Genomic DNA, 16819 nt, shown 5'->3' on the forward strand with positions numbered 1-16819 from the left:
TCTGTCAAGTTTCAAGGGTGTAAGAAACTCTTAAGAGGCAGGTAAAAAATAAAGATGGAAGGTCAATTAATAATTTTTAATTGCTTCCTGTTACAGCCACAAATCATAGCATCTATAGATGAAGAGAACTAATTTACTTAAAGTTTATCAAGACTTATTAAGATCCAACATGCAGGCAAAACCATTGCTAGCTGAATATCAGTCATTCAGCAAAACAAAGACCATTCTGGTAAACCCTGGCATAATTTCCTTCCCAAAAATCAAAACACCTACCTTTTCTGTGAAAGAGAGACTGCTGGATATAGTCTGGTGCAAATGGAGAAAGAAGAACCCTTAACCACCTGTAAAATCAGTAAATAAAATAAATCCAAATATAAAAATACTGGGAACTAGATTAGAGGTCCAAAACTAAAAAGAATCTTTTAGATTTCAAACTGTTTTCTACATTTAAGAGGTCTGTTGCCTTATTACCTGGCAAAAATCATGGCATAAATGTTAGACAGTACTAAGTAATTAATAGATAAAAGAATATAATACAAGTTCAAAGTGGTCTCATTTCATTTCAGAGAATCACAATACAAAGCTGTAAGTTACCATATACCATATGAAACAAACAGCACTATAGCTCTGGTCTGTTTCCCCCTGCCCATCTAGTTGAGTAATAGTCTGGAGCTATCACAGACTATTTTTTTTTTTAATATTTATTTATTTTAGAGAGAGAGAGAGAGAGAGTGAGAGCAGGGGCTGGGGGAGAGGGAGAGGGAGAGAATCTCCAGCAAACTCCTAGCTGAGCGGGGAGCCTGACGTGGGGTTTGATCCCATGACCCTGCGATCATGACCTGAGCTGAGATCAAGAGTTGGGACACATAATCGGCTGAATCACCCTGGTGCCCCACAAACAGAGAAGTCTTAAAATTAAACCCAAGGGGCGCCTGGGTGGCTCAGTCGTTAAGCGTCTGCCTTCGGCTCAGGTCATGATCCCAGGGTCCTGGGATCGAGCTCCGCATCGGGCTCCCTATTCAGCAGGAAGCCTGCTTCTCCCTCTCCTACTCCCCCTGCTTGTGTCTCCTCTCTCGCTGTGTCTCTCGCTGTCAAATAAATAAAATCTTAAAAAAAAAATAAATTAAACTAAGAAATATATCTCAACTTCAGTTTCATTAGGCTAAATATTGTTGATTACTTTGGTAAAGCTGCTTATATTATTTCTCTACAGAAGGAACTTTTTTTTTTTTTAAAGATTTTATTTATTTATTTGAGAGAGAGAAAATGAGAGACAGAGAGCACAAGAGGAAAGAGGGTCAGAGGGAGAAGCAGACTCCCCGCTGAGCAGGAAGCCCGATATGGGAACTCGATCCCGGGACTCCAGGATCATGACCTGAGCCAAAGGCAGTCACTCGACCAACTGAGCCACCCAGGCGCCCCAGAGGGAACTTTCTAAATCCATGATTCTCAAATGTTGATGTGCACAAGAATCCTTTGGGAGCTTGTTAAAAAAAAATCCAGAAGCCAGGGATAGCCTCATTCCCAAGTGCAGAATGGACCTATACACATTTTCTGAATGGAATTGGTCTCTAGCATATTATATTAACAACCACTTCACCTTTAACCAAATCTGTCACTGCTGATTTTGGCAGGAAGGTAAATTTGATTAATCTGAAATCCAATCAGTTCTCCCACAAGTGCTATTCCAAGTATAAAATAACCCACCGCAAAACAATTTCAGTACTAAAGCAGAGACATGATGATCTCTCTTGGTACAAGTACATATTTGCACACACATGCACATTTCTCAATCAGAAAAGCAACCAGAAGTGGCTAGAGCTATTAAGGTCATCCAATTAAACCCCGATACTGCACAGATCCCTACACCACAACGTTCCTCAATAAATAGGTGTCCACCCTATACTTAAATACCTCATTGTTGGGGAACTCAAACACTCTCCACTAAACCCCCAAAATCATTAAGCCACAAAACCCCAAATTACAAAAACACGTTAGAGTGAACAGATATTAATATGTGCTCACCTGTCTCGTGAATGGTTGAAGACCCTGATCTGTCCATGACGGTAGATAAACTTTGAAATCTGGTATGGCTTTAGGGAAATATGAAATGGAGACCAAGTTTCTTGTCGTTCAAATAACTCTGGGTGATTACACACCTAAGAGGAAGGAAAATGACAAGACACCACTGTCACATGCAGACATCACTCTCGGAAATCATGGGGAATCCCAAACCCTGAATGTTTGCTTTTGTGAACGTGTACTTTCTCATTTCATTTCTCTTTAATAGTCTTTATCTGACCAAGGTTAGAGCCTTTTTCTTGAAATGGGTTAATGAGACAACTCCAAGGCAGCTGACCTAAAATCTTACCTTCCTAAACTGCATGACCAGATTCATGAGGCTGCTGGTGGTGGTCTGTGCTTGCTGGGTAGAACCCATAGAAGACTGCAATAAATCCTCAATAGAAATTTTGTTCTTTAGTGCCTGATATAGAAGCTTCTGTCGGCTGGTCAGTTGGCAATACATCAGAATCTCAATCTAAAAATCAGTAAGGACAACATTTATATTTTGAAAACCAGTTTCTAAGAGAAATCAGTATCAGCCTAGGAAACACATGCAAGCCAGATTATGACTGAACAGACAATATACGTATCTCTAGAAACTCAGTATCTCTATAAGCTTGGGATGTGGCTAATTATCCAGAAAAATATTCTTTTCTTGATGCTCTTCCCTGTCACTCACTTTATATGCTGTCCCTGAGAAATCGTTTCCATTTTCAATAGCACCAACTGCTATCCATTGCAGTGACTTGCAAAAATATTTTCCCTGCCATTCCTAGCCCCATATTTTCTTTTCTTTTCTTTTCAGATTTTATTTATTTATATTCATGAGAGACAGAAACAGGCAGAGGGAGAAGCAGGCTCCCTGCTGAGCAGGGAGCCCGCCGCGAGGCTCAATCCCAGGACCCTGGGATCATGACCTGAGCCAAAGGCAGTTGCTTAACGACTGAGCCACCCAGGCGCCCCTTTTCTTTTTCTTTTAAGATTTTATTTATTTCCCAGCACATTTTCAGCTACCCACTGTAATGGTACCACTCAGAGAGTCAGTAGGGAAAAAAAAAAATCTTTTCTATAATTTACTAAATTGGTTAACAGCATTACCACTCAGTTACCCAAAAAGAAATTTCAACCAGCTCTGATTTTTCTTTCTTTCTCATGCCCATGTTCTATCATTTCTTAAGTCCCTCAAATCCACCTGGAAATTAACCTCTAATTATCATCCTTTCTGACCACTCTCATTGTCTTACTGCAGACTCTCATCATACCTAATCTAGACTGCTACTATCTGGGGGCGGTCAGGGGGAGTGTCTTCCTGCCTACAGTCTTTACTGGGTCTAAGAAACTTTCCATACTAATCTTATAAGGTGATTCCAGCTGCTGAAAAAACTTCAATGTACATTTATTGCCTATATTAACATACTAAAAATTCTCTGGTAGGCAGAGAAGTTTCCCATACTCTAACCAACCCTACTGTCCCAGTCTCCTCATCACCATGTCCTCCTATATACCCTAGCAACAATGCTCTGAGTAATGTTTGCTAGACATGCTGCATCATATTTGAATGTTGCTCCACCTTTGTTCACCTTGCTCTTGTTGCCTAGCATCTGCTTCCTTATCATATTTTCCTAATAAATGCCAATTCATTATTCCAGACCTAGCTCACATGTCATCTCTGCTTTGATGCCTTCTCTAACCTTCCCTAACAGAATTACTCTCTTATCTGTCTTCCCATTATACTTCACATAGACAATCACTCTCTCTTTTTTTTTTTTAAGATTTTATTTATTTAGTTGACAGAGAGAGACACAGTGAGAGAGGGAACACAAGCGACAATCACTCTCTCTTATGATACAATATTAGTTAGTTATGTATTCATCTCTCTTGGAAATCTGAATGGAACCTGGACACTATATCTTTATATACCAATGGCTAGCAAGCAATTAGAGTTTAATAAAGAAATCTATTACTTAAAAATAGATTAGAAACAATACTGATGTTTAAGAAATCTTAAGGAAAATACTATGCACAGTGATTAAACCATACTACATCCTCTGATCATCTCTGTACTGATGACCAAGTAACAGAAATTATGACACTGCTATCATTTTTTAAGCCCTTTCTGATATAAAAAGATTCATTGTTTTATAAAGTATTTTCCTTCTATCAGGTATATCTGTGCAACACTGCTATTTAGTTATAATCAGCCAGTTTCACAAAACAGTCATCAAGATTTCTTAAAAATAAATAAAACAAAGGTACAAAGGTATCCCTCACTTTAAAGGTGTACATCCCCACCACAATCTTTCAAGGAGAGTTACTAATTTCAAAATAATCTAACCTTTTGGCAGTGATAGAGGAGAACCTCCTGATATTATCAAGAACACTGAAAGATGACTTTTAGGTAGAGAGTAGAATTGTGAGAAACAGGTAGAATCTATGGAAGATGGGGGAAAACTCTGAAGAACTGGGAGGAAAAAAGGAAGAAAGGAGAATATGGAGAGGACTCATAGGAGATAAGAAAAAAAAACAACAGAAGTCTGGTAAGAATAAAAAAAGATATTTATAAACCAAAAAAATTTTTAATTTAAGATTTTATTTTTAAGTAATCTCTACGTCAAATGTGGGGCTTGAACTCACAACCCCAAGATCTAGCATTGTATGCTCCACTGACTGAGCCAGCCAGGTACCCCAACAAACCAAAATTATTGGCTTAGTATGAGGAAAAAATATTAAAACCCGAAGCACATTAAACTTCTAAATCTAATTCTTAGTTTACAGAAATACAGGAGACCACAGAACATGTTAGACAATACCAAAATGATGCAATTAGCAAAATCCTACATGTGGGAAACTCTATAGAACAAGTAACTCGGTTTCTTCAACAAGGGAAAAAAGTAGGGAGGGACTAAAAGATTTATTAAGACACATATCACCCAAATGCTATGTGTGGGCCTTGCTTGGATTCTGATTTCAAAATCTTTTTTTTTTTTTTTTTTTAAGATTTTATTTATTTGACAGAGAGAGACACAGCGGGAGAGGGAAAACAAGCAGGAGGAGTGGGAGAGGGAGAAGCAGGCTTCCTGCAGAGCAGGGAGCCAGACGCGGGGCTTGATCCCAGGATCCCGGGATCACGACCTGAGCCGAAGGCAGACGTTTAACGAGTGAGCCACCCAGGCGCCCCAAAAATCTTTAATTCTTTAACAGAGAAAGAGAGAGGCAGGGAACAGAAGTTGGAGAGAGAGTGAGGGAAGAGAGAGAAACACACACAAAGATAAATGGGGATAGCTGAGCAATGACTAGATACGTGATAGTATAATGGGATTATTGTCTCCTTTAGCAGGGGTAATAATATATGGTTATATATATATATTTTTAAAGATTTTATTTATTTATTTGAGAGAGAGAGAGAATGAGAGATAGAGAGCACGAGAGGGAGGAGGGTCAGAGGGTCAGAGGGAGAAGCAGACTCCCCGCCAAGCAGGGAGCCTGATGTGGGACTCGATCCCAGGACTCCAGGATCATGACCTGAGCCGAAGGCAGTCGCTTAACCAACTGAGCCACCCAGGTGTCCGGTTATATATTTTTAAAAAGACTAAATCCTTAAAAAAAAAGACTAAATATTTTAGAGATACAGATGAAAATATTTGTAAATGAAATAAAAGACATCTGGGAAATGCTTCAGAATAATCTAGAGGGATGGGGATGGAAATGAGTTAATCACTATTGAAGCTGTATGGTGGTTTTAAGAGGATTCATTATACTATTTTCCTACTTTTGTAATGTCTGAAATTCACTATAATAAAAAGTATAAAACAAAAAGAAGAAAAAATATTACCTGCCTTGGTTGTTTGACTCATTTTAAGTCTTCTTTGATCCACTCAAGTTTAATGGTCTTCTCTCAAACTAATCACCCTTCAACTAAACATTTACCAAGTCATTTTTTTTTATCCTGGAACCCCAAGGTCGTGTCTATTAAGGCTTAAACTAATGAAGTCTTCTTTCCTTACCTTGTCAGACAATTCATTTTCTACATCTTTCTTGATTCTCCTCAGCATAAATGGCTTCAAGATCATGTGTAATCGAGAGAGTTGATCTGAAATGCCAGGAGGGCCCCCCCGACAAATAATACATTATACTGACTTAACACAAACAAAAGAAATATCATGATCATCTCTCACTAAACTGTTCTTACACCTTTTGGCCTAATGAAACTCTGAAAGAAGACTAAAACTTAATCTTTTCGTTAAGTAGGAAACCAAGGAGTCTGAATTTTCATAGCACCTGCCTATAGTCTATAGGGCAAATGCATTTTTCTATCATTTACTCAGACCAACAAGGACCACTGTATTATTATTAGAATTCACTCTTAGAGTGTTCTAAGATCATTTTATTAATAACAGTTCTCATATAGGTGAATGGAAGCTATCTGGGTCTCCCAGTGTTCCTCCAAAATCATTTTTCTAAGTATGTCAACAAATTAACAAATTGTAATATAAGAAATTACTTTAGGACTTTTCTAATAGTTGGTAGATATCAGTTCATATCAATGTAATAAACACCTCGCAACTCTTATATTATTCAACAAGGTCAAAAGTATTGATAAATAAATTTTAAAATATTCACAGTAGAAACAAATCCTAATATAGAAAGAAAATAACAAAAATAACCCCTCTCATATTTGTTTTTATCACAGAATAAAAACCTTACCTCATTCCATAAGGAATATAATTCTGATAGGAATTTTTCAGAATCTACATGGAAAATGAGGATTCTATAAGCCAAAATGTGGTACTTTTTGGACTCTGCCTGTTCTACCTTGATTAAATGGGCAACAGTACAGCAGTATCACCTCTATGAGTCCTTGTGGCTCTTTTAAACACGAACAAAGAATACAATTACTTTATAAAAGAAAAAACTCCTCCCCACCACCCCGCCGCAGATCCTTCTATGAATACTGAAAGAAAAATTCTTTACATAGAAGAAAATATTCAATTATGTGGTTGCCTACACTGATAGGTAGAAAGAAAGAGTTCATAAAAGCACTCACTCTCATCAATGGCAGATTTGTTTTCGGCGTGGCTCTCGATGTCCTTGGAAAACCATTCATTAAATTCCTCATGTGAATCAAATAATGTGGGCATAATAAAATGTAGCAGAGCCCAGAGCTAGAAACAGAAGAAATGTGAAATAATTGTAGGAAAACAAAATGACAGTGTGTGAGGATATGATGAGGGTTTGGAGAGAGTGAAAGTTGCAGGTGTGTGTGTCTGTGTCTAGGAACAGCTGTAAGTGTGGGCAAGTGGGTGAAAAAGAAGTGTGTAAGCACATGCCTCATCAACCAACCCTTATTTTCTAAGATGTTAGAGCAAAATGAGATTATTTTTCAATTCATTTCAAACAAAGTGTGAAAGTACAAGTCCTGCTCATATTTTGCAATGGGATAGTTTTAAAGATCTTATATATTTAAAAAATCCATTTCATAACCAAACACAATCTGAAGTAGCATAACTTGCTAATAATAACTCTTAATTGGGGGTCAGTAAATTATGGCCTATGATGCCAAGGCTGGTCTGCCAGCTACTTTTATAAATAAAGTTTTAGTGGGACATAGCTACACCTATTCCTTTATGTACCGTCTATGGCTGCTTTCACATTAGAATGGCAAGGTTGAGCAGCTGCAATAGCAACTATATCGCCTGTAAAGTCTAAAATATTTACTATCTAAAAAAAAATTACTATCTGGCTCTTTATAGAAAGTTTTCTGACCCCTGTTCTAGATGTTCAATTATCTTTTCTAAATAAGGAATTTTAGCTCCTCTCAGTGCCAAAGATTATTATTACTTTTTCATTCTATCATAAAAACATCCCTGCATTAGATGGGTAGCATTTCTAATGCGGTCACTATTTATTCCATAAATACAAAGGAATACATTAATTTATTTGCCTATGCCAGAGAATAAGAAAATAGGAATGATGCCCAAAAAACCCATTTAGGGCAAGCTATGGTCAAATTCTTCTTTTATGTGGGGATTATAATTTGTACAGAGCAGTAATGCTCCAGGTGGGCATGGGAAAGAGTTCTATTCTGTGCTAGAACCATTCTGTTTAATGCAGACATAAAACCAAAGCCTTTACTAATGCCTACCTCTGCCATGGTGTTCTGAATTGGGGTCCCAGTTAGCAAAAGCCGATTCCGACACTGGAACTGCAAGAGAATCTTCCAACGAACACTGTTCAGTAAAATGAATTACAAATTCCAAGTTAGCAGTAAATATTTCTTCACCCTAGTAAGACCCTGTATTTCTAAAAATGCTTTCCAAAAAAATTCCAAACACCCAGAATCAAGTACTCCACCGCTGTACACATTGAAAAATGTTATTCAACAAAGCTGAGGACAGAAAATGACTCCTGTATACTAAAAACATGGTATTAGGATTTAGAAAAAACAGCCCTCAAATGGGCAGAGTAGGATCCTTTCTGGCTTAACAAAGTGCTCTACTACCTTTGGTCAGTTTTGTTGACACAAGCTTTTTAATTATAAGGTAGTATCTGTAGTAAAAAGCTTTACAATTCTTAATCTCTGTGCTTCCAGTGTGAGTTGAGAGAGATCAATGGAGAAAGGGGAAAGGTGTGAGAAGAAAACGCAAAATCAGGGTATTGCTCCCAGCAGTAAGCATGTCCTACTTCAAAAGAGTATAATATGAAGTAATGTCCGTCAGAGGACAGAATGTACCATCCATCTTGTCAGTTAAAATGGAACTCTAAGAAAGTCTTATGGGCTCACCAAGAGTTAATAAAAATGCCCTCAATGCAACATTTAATACCACTGAGTAACCCTTTAATGTCAAGCAATGACTTACTATTCAGTCTGTTACTTTGAAGGTAATATAATATTTTAAACATGTAACTTCCAATAAAAAGATCTTGGGGCTCTAATAACCAATCAGGGACTAGGACAACCTGCATAAAACAGACAGAACCTACAATCTATATAATGTAATATTCTACTTCCTACTAAGATCTCCTGTTCAAAATAATTCCTGAATCAAAGGGCAGACAAGCCTTCTCCCACAAAAATGTTCCTTGAAGAACAAAGATCTATTAAGATGCAATAAATATTGAGTAGAGAAAGAGAAGTTAAGAAAATCCCTTGTATTCTAAACATTAATATTTGTATTCCATATAAAATGCAAAAGGGAATTTTTGCCTTCTGGTCAGATACATGGCATATGCAAAGACCACATCATGCCATGTTTGGAAACCTCTCTGATCTTTATTCATCTGTGTGTATACATATATCATAAGTCTATATCCTATATCTATATATCTATACAGTCTTAGTCTACAGAGTTTGGTGTCTATTAATCATGTTACCTGGAACTACTCTTGAGTGCCTGAGCCTCATCCAATACCATGTATTGCCACTTGACACGCTGGAAATACTTTACATCCTGCACCACCAGCTGGTAGCTGGTGATAACCACATGGAAGGGGGCATCCTGAGTGTAGAGGGTCTTCTGTAAATATAAGAAGGGAAGAATGGAAATAGATACCCAATAATTCATAAGATAATGAGGAATGGATTTTATTTTCTAAAGCTAAGAAGTTTAACATAGTCCTACTGAAGATGTGCTTCTCCCACGTTGTAGATGTGCAGTGAATTAAACCATAACTGTTTTTAAAGTACTCACCTTAATTACAGATCATGTTAAACATTAGTCTTTAGCTTACTTAAGAGTTCTTACTTAATCCTGGACTTTTAAGTCCAACTGATTGTCTATAACGGGAAAAGTGTTATAGAAAAAAAAAAGTGCACTTGTCTAGTGTCTAGAAATATATGTAAGATTTTATACACCAGAACTTACTCAAATAAAATGGAGAAATGACTGCATATGTAAGTGTGTGTATATACACGGGCGTATGTGTATATGCAATAAGCTGAAAGTTACCTGACTCCAGAACCTCCTGATAACTTTTCTATCATGAGGATTTCCCCAATATGGTAGCACCTGGAAAAAGGACCATCATACAGATTATTTCCTACTTGTAATCTTAAAAGTACCATCACAAATGTTATTCAGAATGATTTTAAAAGAACCTAAAGAATGAATATAGGAATTCTTCTGTCACTGCCACTAGTACTCTTCCTGCTGACTTAATTAAAACACACACACAGAGGGGCGCCAGGGTGACTCAGTCGTTAAGCGTCTGCCTTTGGCTCAGGTCATGATCCCAGGGTCCTGGGATCGAGCCCTGCATCGGGCTCCCTGCTCTGCGGGAAGCCTGCTTCTCCCTCTCCCACTCCCCCTGCTTGTGCTCCCTCTCTCGCTGTGTCTCTCTCTGTCAAATAAATAAATAAAATCTTAAAAAACAACCCCCCCCCACAGAAAACATTTATGAGAAGGCATCAGAAAGCTACCGTGGCAGAGGAGAATTACAGAGCCAAGATCCAGAAAACAAAGTCCGTCCAGAAAGTAAAGTCTGACACCTGGTACGTGTCTTTCCTAAAGGTGTTGATCTTTCCCAAAAGTTCTAACTGAAAAACTAAGAAATTGAGCAGAGAATTTTTTTTTTAAAGATTTTATTTATTTATTTGACAGAAACACAGTGAGAGAGGGAACACAAGCAGGGGGAGTGGGAGAGGGAGAAGTAGGCTTCCCACCGAGCAGGGAGCCTGTTGTGGGGCTAGATCGCAGAGCCCTTGGACCATGACCTGAGCCCAAGGCAGACGCTTAACGCTTAACGACTGCACCACCCAGGCGTCCCCCCCCCCCCCCCCCCCCGCCGGCTTTTTTTAAGAGATGCAGGGCCTACACAACAAAAACTGGAGTTCAAGGCGAAGGATTATGATAACCCCCCACCGGGAATCACAGGATACATGCCCATAGGCAATAAAGGTCAACTACACATAGATGTGCCTTAACAAGTACTGAATCCCAGCTTTGAATCATCTCAATTCCTGACAAGATTAAGGTGGGGACTTTGGATTTATTAGTACACCCCCCTCCAACCCGGCCCCACCAAATTACTACAGGCCAAAAACAAAACAAAACAAACACCACCAACCCAGAACACATATAATCCTCTCTGGAAGAAGAAGAAAACAGAGCCCACAATTGTCTCTAGAATTTTTCCTATATAATGTCTGGTATACAATAAAAACACAAATAAACAAAACCAATAAAAAAAACCCCCAGACATATGGAAAGACTAGACCCCACGACTGAAAATTAACAGGAAAAACAGATACAGGAAATAAATCCAGAGGAGACTCAGATGATAAAAATATCAGAAATGGACTTTTTAAGAAGATGCTGACTTGGGGCGCCTGGGTGGCTCAGTTGGTTAAGCAACTGCCTTCGGCTCAGGTCATGATCCTGGAATCCTGGGATTGAGTCCCACATCGGGGGGGGGGGGGTCCCCGCTCAGCGGGGGGTCTGCTTCTCCCTCTGACCCTCCGACCCTATTCCCTCTCATGCTCTCTGTCTCTCATTCTCTCTCTCAAATAAATAAATAAAATCTTAAAAAAAAAAAAAAAAGAAGATGCTGACTTGTTCCTGGAATTAAAAGATAAGCTTGGGAATTTCAGTGGTATACTAGAAATTATAAAGTACCAAAGGGAGTTCTTTAGAACTGAAAATACAAAAACTAAAATTGAGAATTCAATCATGGGTTTAATGACAGATTAGATGCAGCTCAGTGAAACATGGGGCATCTGGGTGGCTCAGTCGTTAAGCGTCTGCCTTTCAGCTCAGGTCATGATCCTAGGGTCCTGGGATCAAGCCCCGCATGAGGCTCCCTGCTCAGCGGGAGGCCTGCTTCTCCCCCTCTCTCTCCCTCTGCTGTGTTTCCTCTCTTGCTGTCTCTCTTTCTGTTAAATAAATAAAAATTTTAAAATCTTAAAAAACAAAAAAAAAAGAAAAATTTAGAAGAAAATTCGTGAAACAGAAGATAGGTCAAAAGGAAATATTTAGACTAAAGCATGGTGAAACAAAAGAATGTAAAATTCAGCACTTTTTCTGTGCTGTCTCTAGGTGTCATTTTCTTTCAAAGTGCTTCCTGGATCTGTAGCTTGATGTTTTTTGTTGTTTTGAAAAATCTCAGTCACAGTGAAGTATAAATATACAGGAAGAAATGAAGATCAATGAAAATAGTGAATAGGTAATATGAATGTATGTAAATAAATTTAAAATGTATAGATAATAATAATGCTTTGTGAGGCTTAGAAGAGAAAATATATACAAAAACAACAGCAAGTCTCTCTCTCTCAAATAAATAAAATCTTTTTTTTTTTTCCAAATAAATAAAATCTTTAAAACAACAACAGCAGCAGCATGTTAAGTCTTCAGAAGACGAATGTAGTTAAAGTATACTGGCACCTGGGTGGCTCAGCTAGTTAAGAGTCCAACTCTGATTTGGGCTCAAGTCATGATCTCAGGGTTGTGGAGCCTGCTTAGGATTCTCTCTCTCCCTCTTCCTCTGCCTCCACCCCATCCTGCTCACCGGCTCTCTCTATGCTTTCTCTCTAAGAAAAAGAAAAAAAGTATACTAAAGCCTTTGTATGAAAGCAGTAACAGTATTAATTTATATTACACTTTTTAAAAAGTCAAGGATGCATGTTCCTTGACTCTTGGGTATTCTCCTGGGTATCTACTAAAGAATAAAATGAATATATAATTAGCAAGCTAAGAAGGAATGAAAAAGAGTAGTAAAATCTAATCAATCCACAGGACACAAGAAAGGACAAAAAGGAAAGTTACAGAAGTAGAAGGAAAGAAGTAGAAAACAAACAGCAAGGCAGATTTAAAATCCATGTTATCAATAACTACATTAAAAGTCAACATAATTATGGGGCGCCTGAGTGCCTCAGTCGGTTGAGCGTCTGCCTTCGGCTCAGGTCATGATCCCAGCGTCCCGGGATCCGAGCCCCCCACAAGGCTCCCTGCTCATCAGGGAGCCTGCTTCTCCCTCTCCCCTCTCCCTCTGCCTGCCTGCCTACTTGTGATCTCCCTCTCGGTCAAATAAATAGAGTCATTAAAAAATAAAAATAAATAGAATTATAAACAAAGGCAAGAAAAAACCTTAAATGTTAACAGAATGGTTAAACGTAAAAGAAAAAGATACCACATAAAAACCAGAAGAAAGCTAGTCTATTTAATGCCAGAGAAAACAGGCATTAGGCAAAAAGTCTTAATGAGAGGAATTTCATAATAAAAGGTTTGATTTATCAGGAAGGTAAAAATAATTGTAAATTTGTATACAACTCACAACCTCAAAATATAAAGCAAAATGGACAGAAGAAAACAGAAATGGATATATCCTTAATTGTGGTAATTTTTTAAATTTTTATTTATTATTTGAGAGAGAGAGAGTGCACAAGCAGGGGGAGGGGCAGAGGCAGGGGCAGAGGGACAAGCAGGTTGAGATCATGACCCCAGCCAAAGCCAGACGCTTAACCGAAGGAGCCACCCAGGCACCCCTGTGGTAAATTTTAACATACTTCTTTCAATTAGTATTTGGACAGGCAGACAAAAAAGTCAGTAAAGATACAGAGGAGCTGAAATACACCTGACCCAATCAACATATATACAACGCTGCACTCAACAACTGCATAATGCCTAATATCTGCAAAGAGATACAAGACATTTATTTATTTTTTTTTAAACTCATTTATTTTTTTTTTTTTAAAGATTTTATTTATTTATTCGAGAGAGAGAGAGAGAGAGAATGAAAGATAGAAAGCACGAGAGGGAAGAGGGTCAGAGGGAGAAGCAGACTCCCTGCCGAGCAGGGAGCCCGATGCGGGACTCGATCCCGGGACTCCAGGATCATGACCTGAGCCGAAGGCAGTCGCTTAACCAACTGAGCCACCCAGGCGCCCGATACAAGACATTTATATAGTGAAACATAAAAGAAAAGTTCAAAAAATTTCAAAGGATTAAAATCATAAAAAGCCTGTTTTCCTACCACAGTAGATTTAAGCTGTAAATTAGTAACAAGATACCCAGAAAATCATCCTCTGTTTCGAAATTAAGAACTACACTAATTTATTTAAGTAGGCCCCACACCAATGTGGGGCTTGAACTCACAACCTAGAGATCAAGAGTCACATAGTCTACTGACTGAGCCAGCCAGGCGCCTCAAGAACCACTCTTTTTTTTTTTTTTATTAAAGATTTTATTTATTCACTTGGCAGAGAGTGCGAATGCACACAAGCAAGAGGAGGGGCAGGCAGACAGAGAAGCAGGCTCCCCGCTGAGCAGGCGCCCCCAAGAACCACTCTTAAATAAGCCATGAATCAAACAGGAACTTGAAATAGAAGCTAGAAATTATTTTGAATTAAAGAATAATGCAAATGTGGCACATCAAACCTTTGGATGGCTATAGTCATGTGTAGAAAGCAATTAATACCCTTAAATACACTTACTGGAAAAATCAACAATCTAAGCTCCATCCTGAGATGTTAGAAAAAGAAAAAAGTACACAAAAAGTAGACAATAACAAAAGAGAGCAGAAATGAATGAAATAGAAAACACAGAAAATAGCCAATTTCAGGAATGAAAATGGAACATTAACTATAAAAAAATATAAACCATATTTCTTGGGAAAAAAGAGAAAGAGACATTGGTCATACTAGAATCATAAAACAAATGCTACTCAGATACCTGCCAAATCAAATGAACTTTCAGATATTATCATCATAGATCTAAATATCTTTTTTTTTTTTTAAAGATTTTATTTATTTATTTGAGAGAGAGAGAATGAGAGATAGAGAGCACGAGAGGGAAGAGGGTCAGAGGGAGAAGCAGACTCCCTGCTCAGCAGGGAGCCCGATGCGGGACTCGATCCCAGGACTCCAGGATCATGACCTGAGCCGAAGGCAGTCGCTTAACCAACTGAGCCACCCAGGCGTCCCTAAATATCTTTTGAATGCACACTAACTATAAATCTAAGCAGAGTCTAAGACATTTAACTATGTTCTGCACGGAAGTGAACACATTCCCGACAATCTAAAGGAGTAATGGCAATAGGAACAATAAATCAAGAGCAGAGGTCATCAAATCTTTTCTGTCAACAGGCAAATGATAAATATTTTCAGCTTTGCAAGCAATATGATCTCTGTCACAACTACTCAACTCAGCTGTTGTAGTGAGAATGCAACCATAAATAACACTTAAACAGAAGAGTGTGGTTGTCTTTCAACATATACGCATTTAAATTTCATATACCATTTGTTATGAAATATTACTTTTTAAATCAACAGTTTAAAAACATGAAAACTATTTTTAGTTTGCAAGCTGTACAAAAAAACAGGCGGCAGATTCCTCAATAAGTTAAATACAGAATGACTTAGCAATTCTACTCCGAAGTATATACCAAAAGAATGGATGGGTGTTCAAATGATAACCTGTACATGAATGTTCGTAACAGTACTATTAACAAGAGCCAAAAGGTGGAAACCCAAATACCGTTGAGAGATAAATGGATAAACAAAATATAGCGTGTCCAGATAATGAAATATTATTCAGTCATAAAAAGGAATGACATGCTGACACATGCTGAAACATGAAAATATTATGCTATGTGAAAAGAAGTCAGACATAAAAGGCCACCTTATAATGATTCCAGTTAGATGAAATACCCAGAATAAGCAAATCCAGAGAAGGAGACTTGTGGTAGCCAGGGGCTGGAGGGAAAGGGATTGAATAGGAAGCGACTGCTTAATGGGGAAGAGGTTTCTGTTTGGGATGATGAAAAAATTCTGCAACCAGACAGCATCAATCATTGCACCACACTGGAAATGTACTTAATACTAGTAAATTACACACTTTAAATGTGACATTTTAGACATTTTTTGATGTGTGTGAGTTTTTTTATTTTTATTTTTTTTAAAGTAATCTCTACACCCAATGTGGGGCTTGAACTCAGGACCCTGAAATCTAGCTGGATGCTCTATTGACTGAGCCAGCCAGGTGTTCTCCCTATGTATGTGTATTTTATTACAATTTAAACAAAACAGGACAAATGAAAGTGGCAACTGGAATACGCCCACAGGCCATTTTTACTGACCCCCTAGAATAACAAAAGTAAGCTCAACATGCAAATGAGCACTCAGTTCCAGGCACAGGCACAAAAATCAAAGGAGGTATCAAGGACATTAAACAGTACTACATTGCCATCTAATGGTCAGTGAAGTTAATACAGAAAATTCAAGTGGCTTGGTGGAAAATTTTAAGACTTAATTTTTCAACTTCCTAATTGCTCAACATGTACTGGAAATGAAAGCAAAAATGAATGAACAGAGAAAAAATATGGCAGCTCCATATTCCAACTGGCAAAGAATTCTAGAGAAAATATTCAACAAACTGCCTTAGAATCTCATCTTAGAAATTTAAAAATGAGTCCGTAAAGTTAAAAGCTATACACTTAATGTGCCTTGTAAACAGTTTCTAAATCTACAATTCAGCCACAATGGTGGGGCCACAGCCACAAAGGTATCCCAAAATGGAATATCTCAGACGTGTCCTTATTCCTTACAAAATGTAAGCAAGAAAACATCTGACTCCCACCTCCACTCTATCCTGTGCCCTTTAAACTGCATGGAACCCATGTATTATGGAGACCCTAAATCAGGGAGATCATAACACTAACTCGATATAGAATCTCCATAAAATCCTTCTTACCATGGAACTTCATCATCATTATATTACCTTAGGGACAGAACACATATTTAACTGATTTCACCATTTTTATTTGC

At 38.0% G+C, this 16819-nt stretch overlaps 1 protein-coding gene across 3 annotated transcripts in view; it reads right to left on the reverse strand.

Annotated features, from left to right (window-relative positions):
* Window positions 1-16819, reverse strand: part of INO80 (INO80 complex ATPase subunit) — a 133004-nt gene that overhangs the window by 62368 nt on the left and 53817 nt on the right. For all 3 annotated transcript variants that reach the window (XM_025883691.2, XM_025883689.2, XM_073876822.1), the window contains exons 15-22: window positions 10011-10070; window positions 9436-9578; window positions 8207-8291; window positions 7109-7226; window positions 6069-6154; window positions 2372-2539; window positions 2026-2159; window positions 274-341 (exon numbers count right to left, since the gene is read on the reverse strand). In XM_025883691.2, coding sequence (XP_025739476.1) covers window positions 274-341; window positions 2026-2159; window positions 2372-2539; window positions 6069-6154; window positions 7109-7226; window positions 8207-8291; window positions 9436-9578; window positions 10011-10070 — 862 coding nt within the window. The remainder of the gene's footprint in view (window positions 1-273; window positions 342-2025; window positions 2160-2371; window positions 2540-6068; window positions 6155-7108; window positions 7227-8206; window positions 8292-9435; window positions 9579-10010; window positions 10071-16819) is intronic.

This window comes from Callorhinus ursinus, unplaced genomic scaffold (genome assembly GCF_003265705.2).
Source record: "Callorhinus ursinus isolate GAN/ISIS: 27379988/994484 unplaced genomic scaffold, GSC_fseal_2.0 scaffold25, whole genome shotgun sequence".
Lineage (NCBI taxonomy): Eukaryota > Metazoa > Chordata > Mammalia > Carnivora > Otariidae > Callorhinus > Callorhinus ursinus.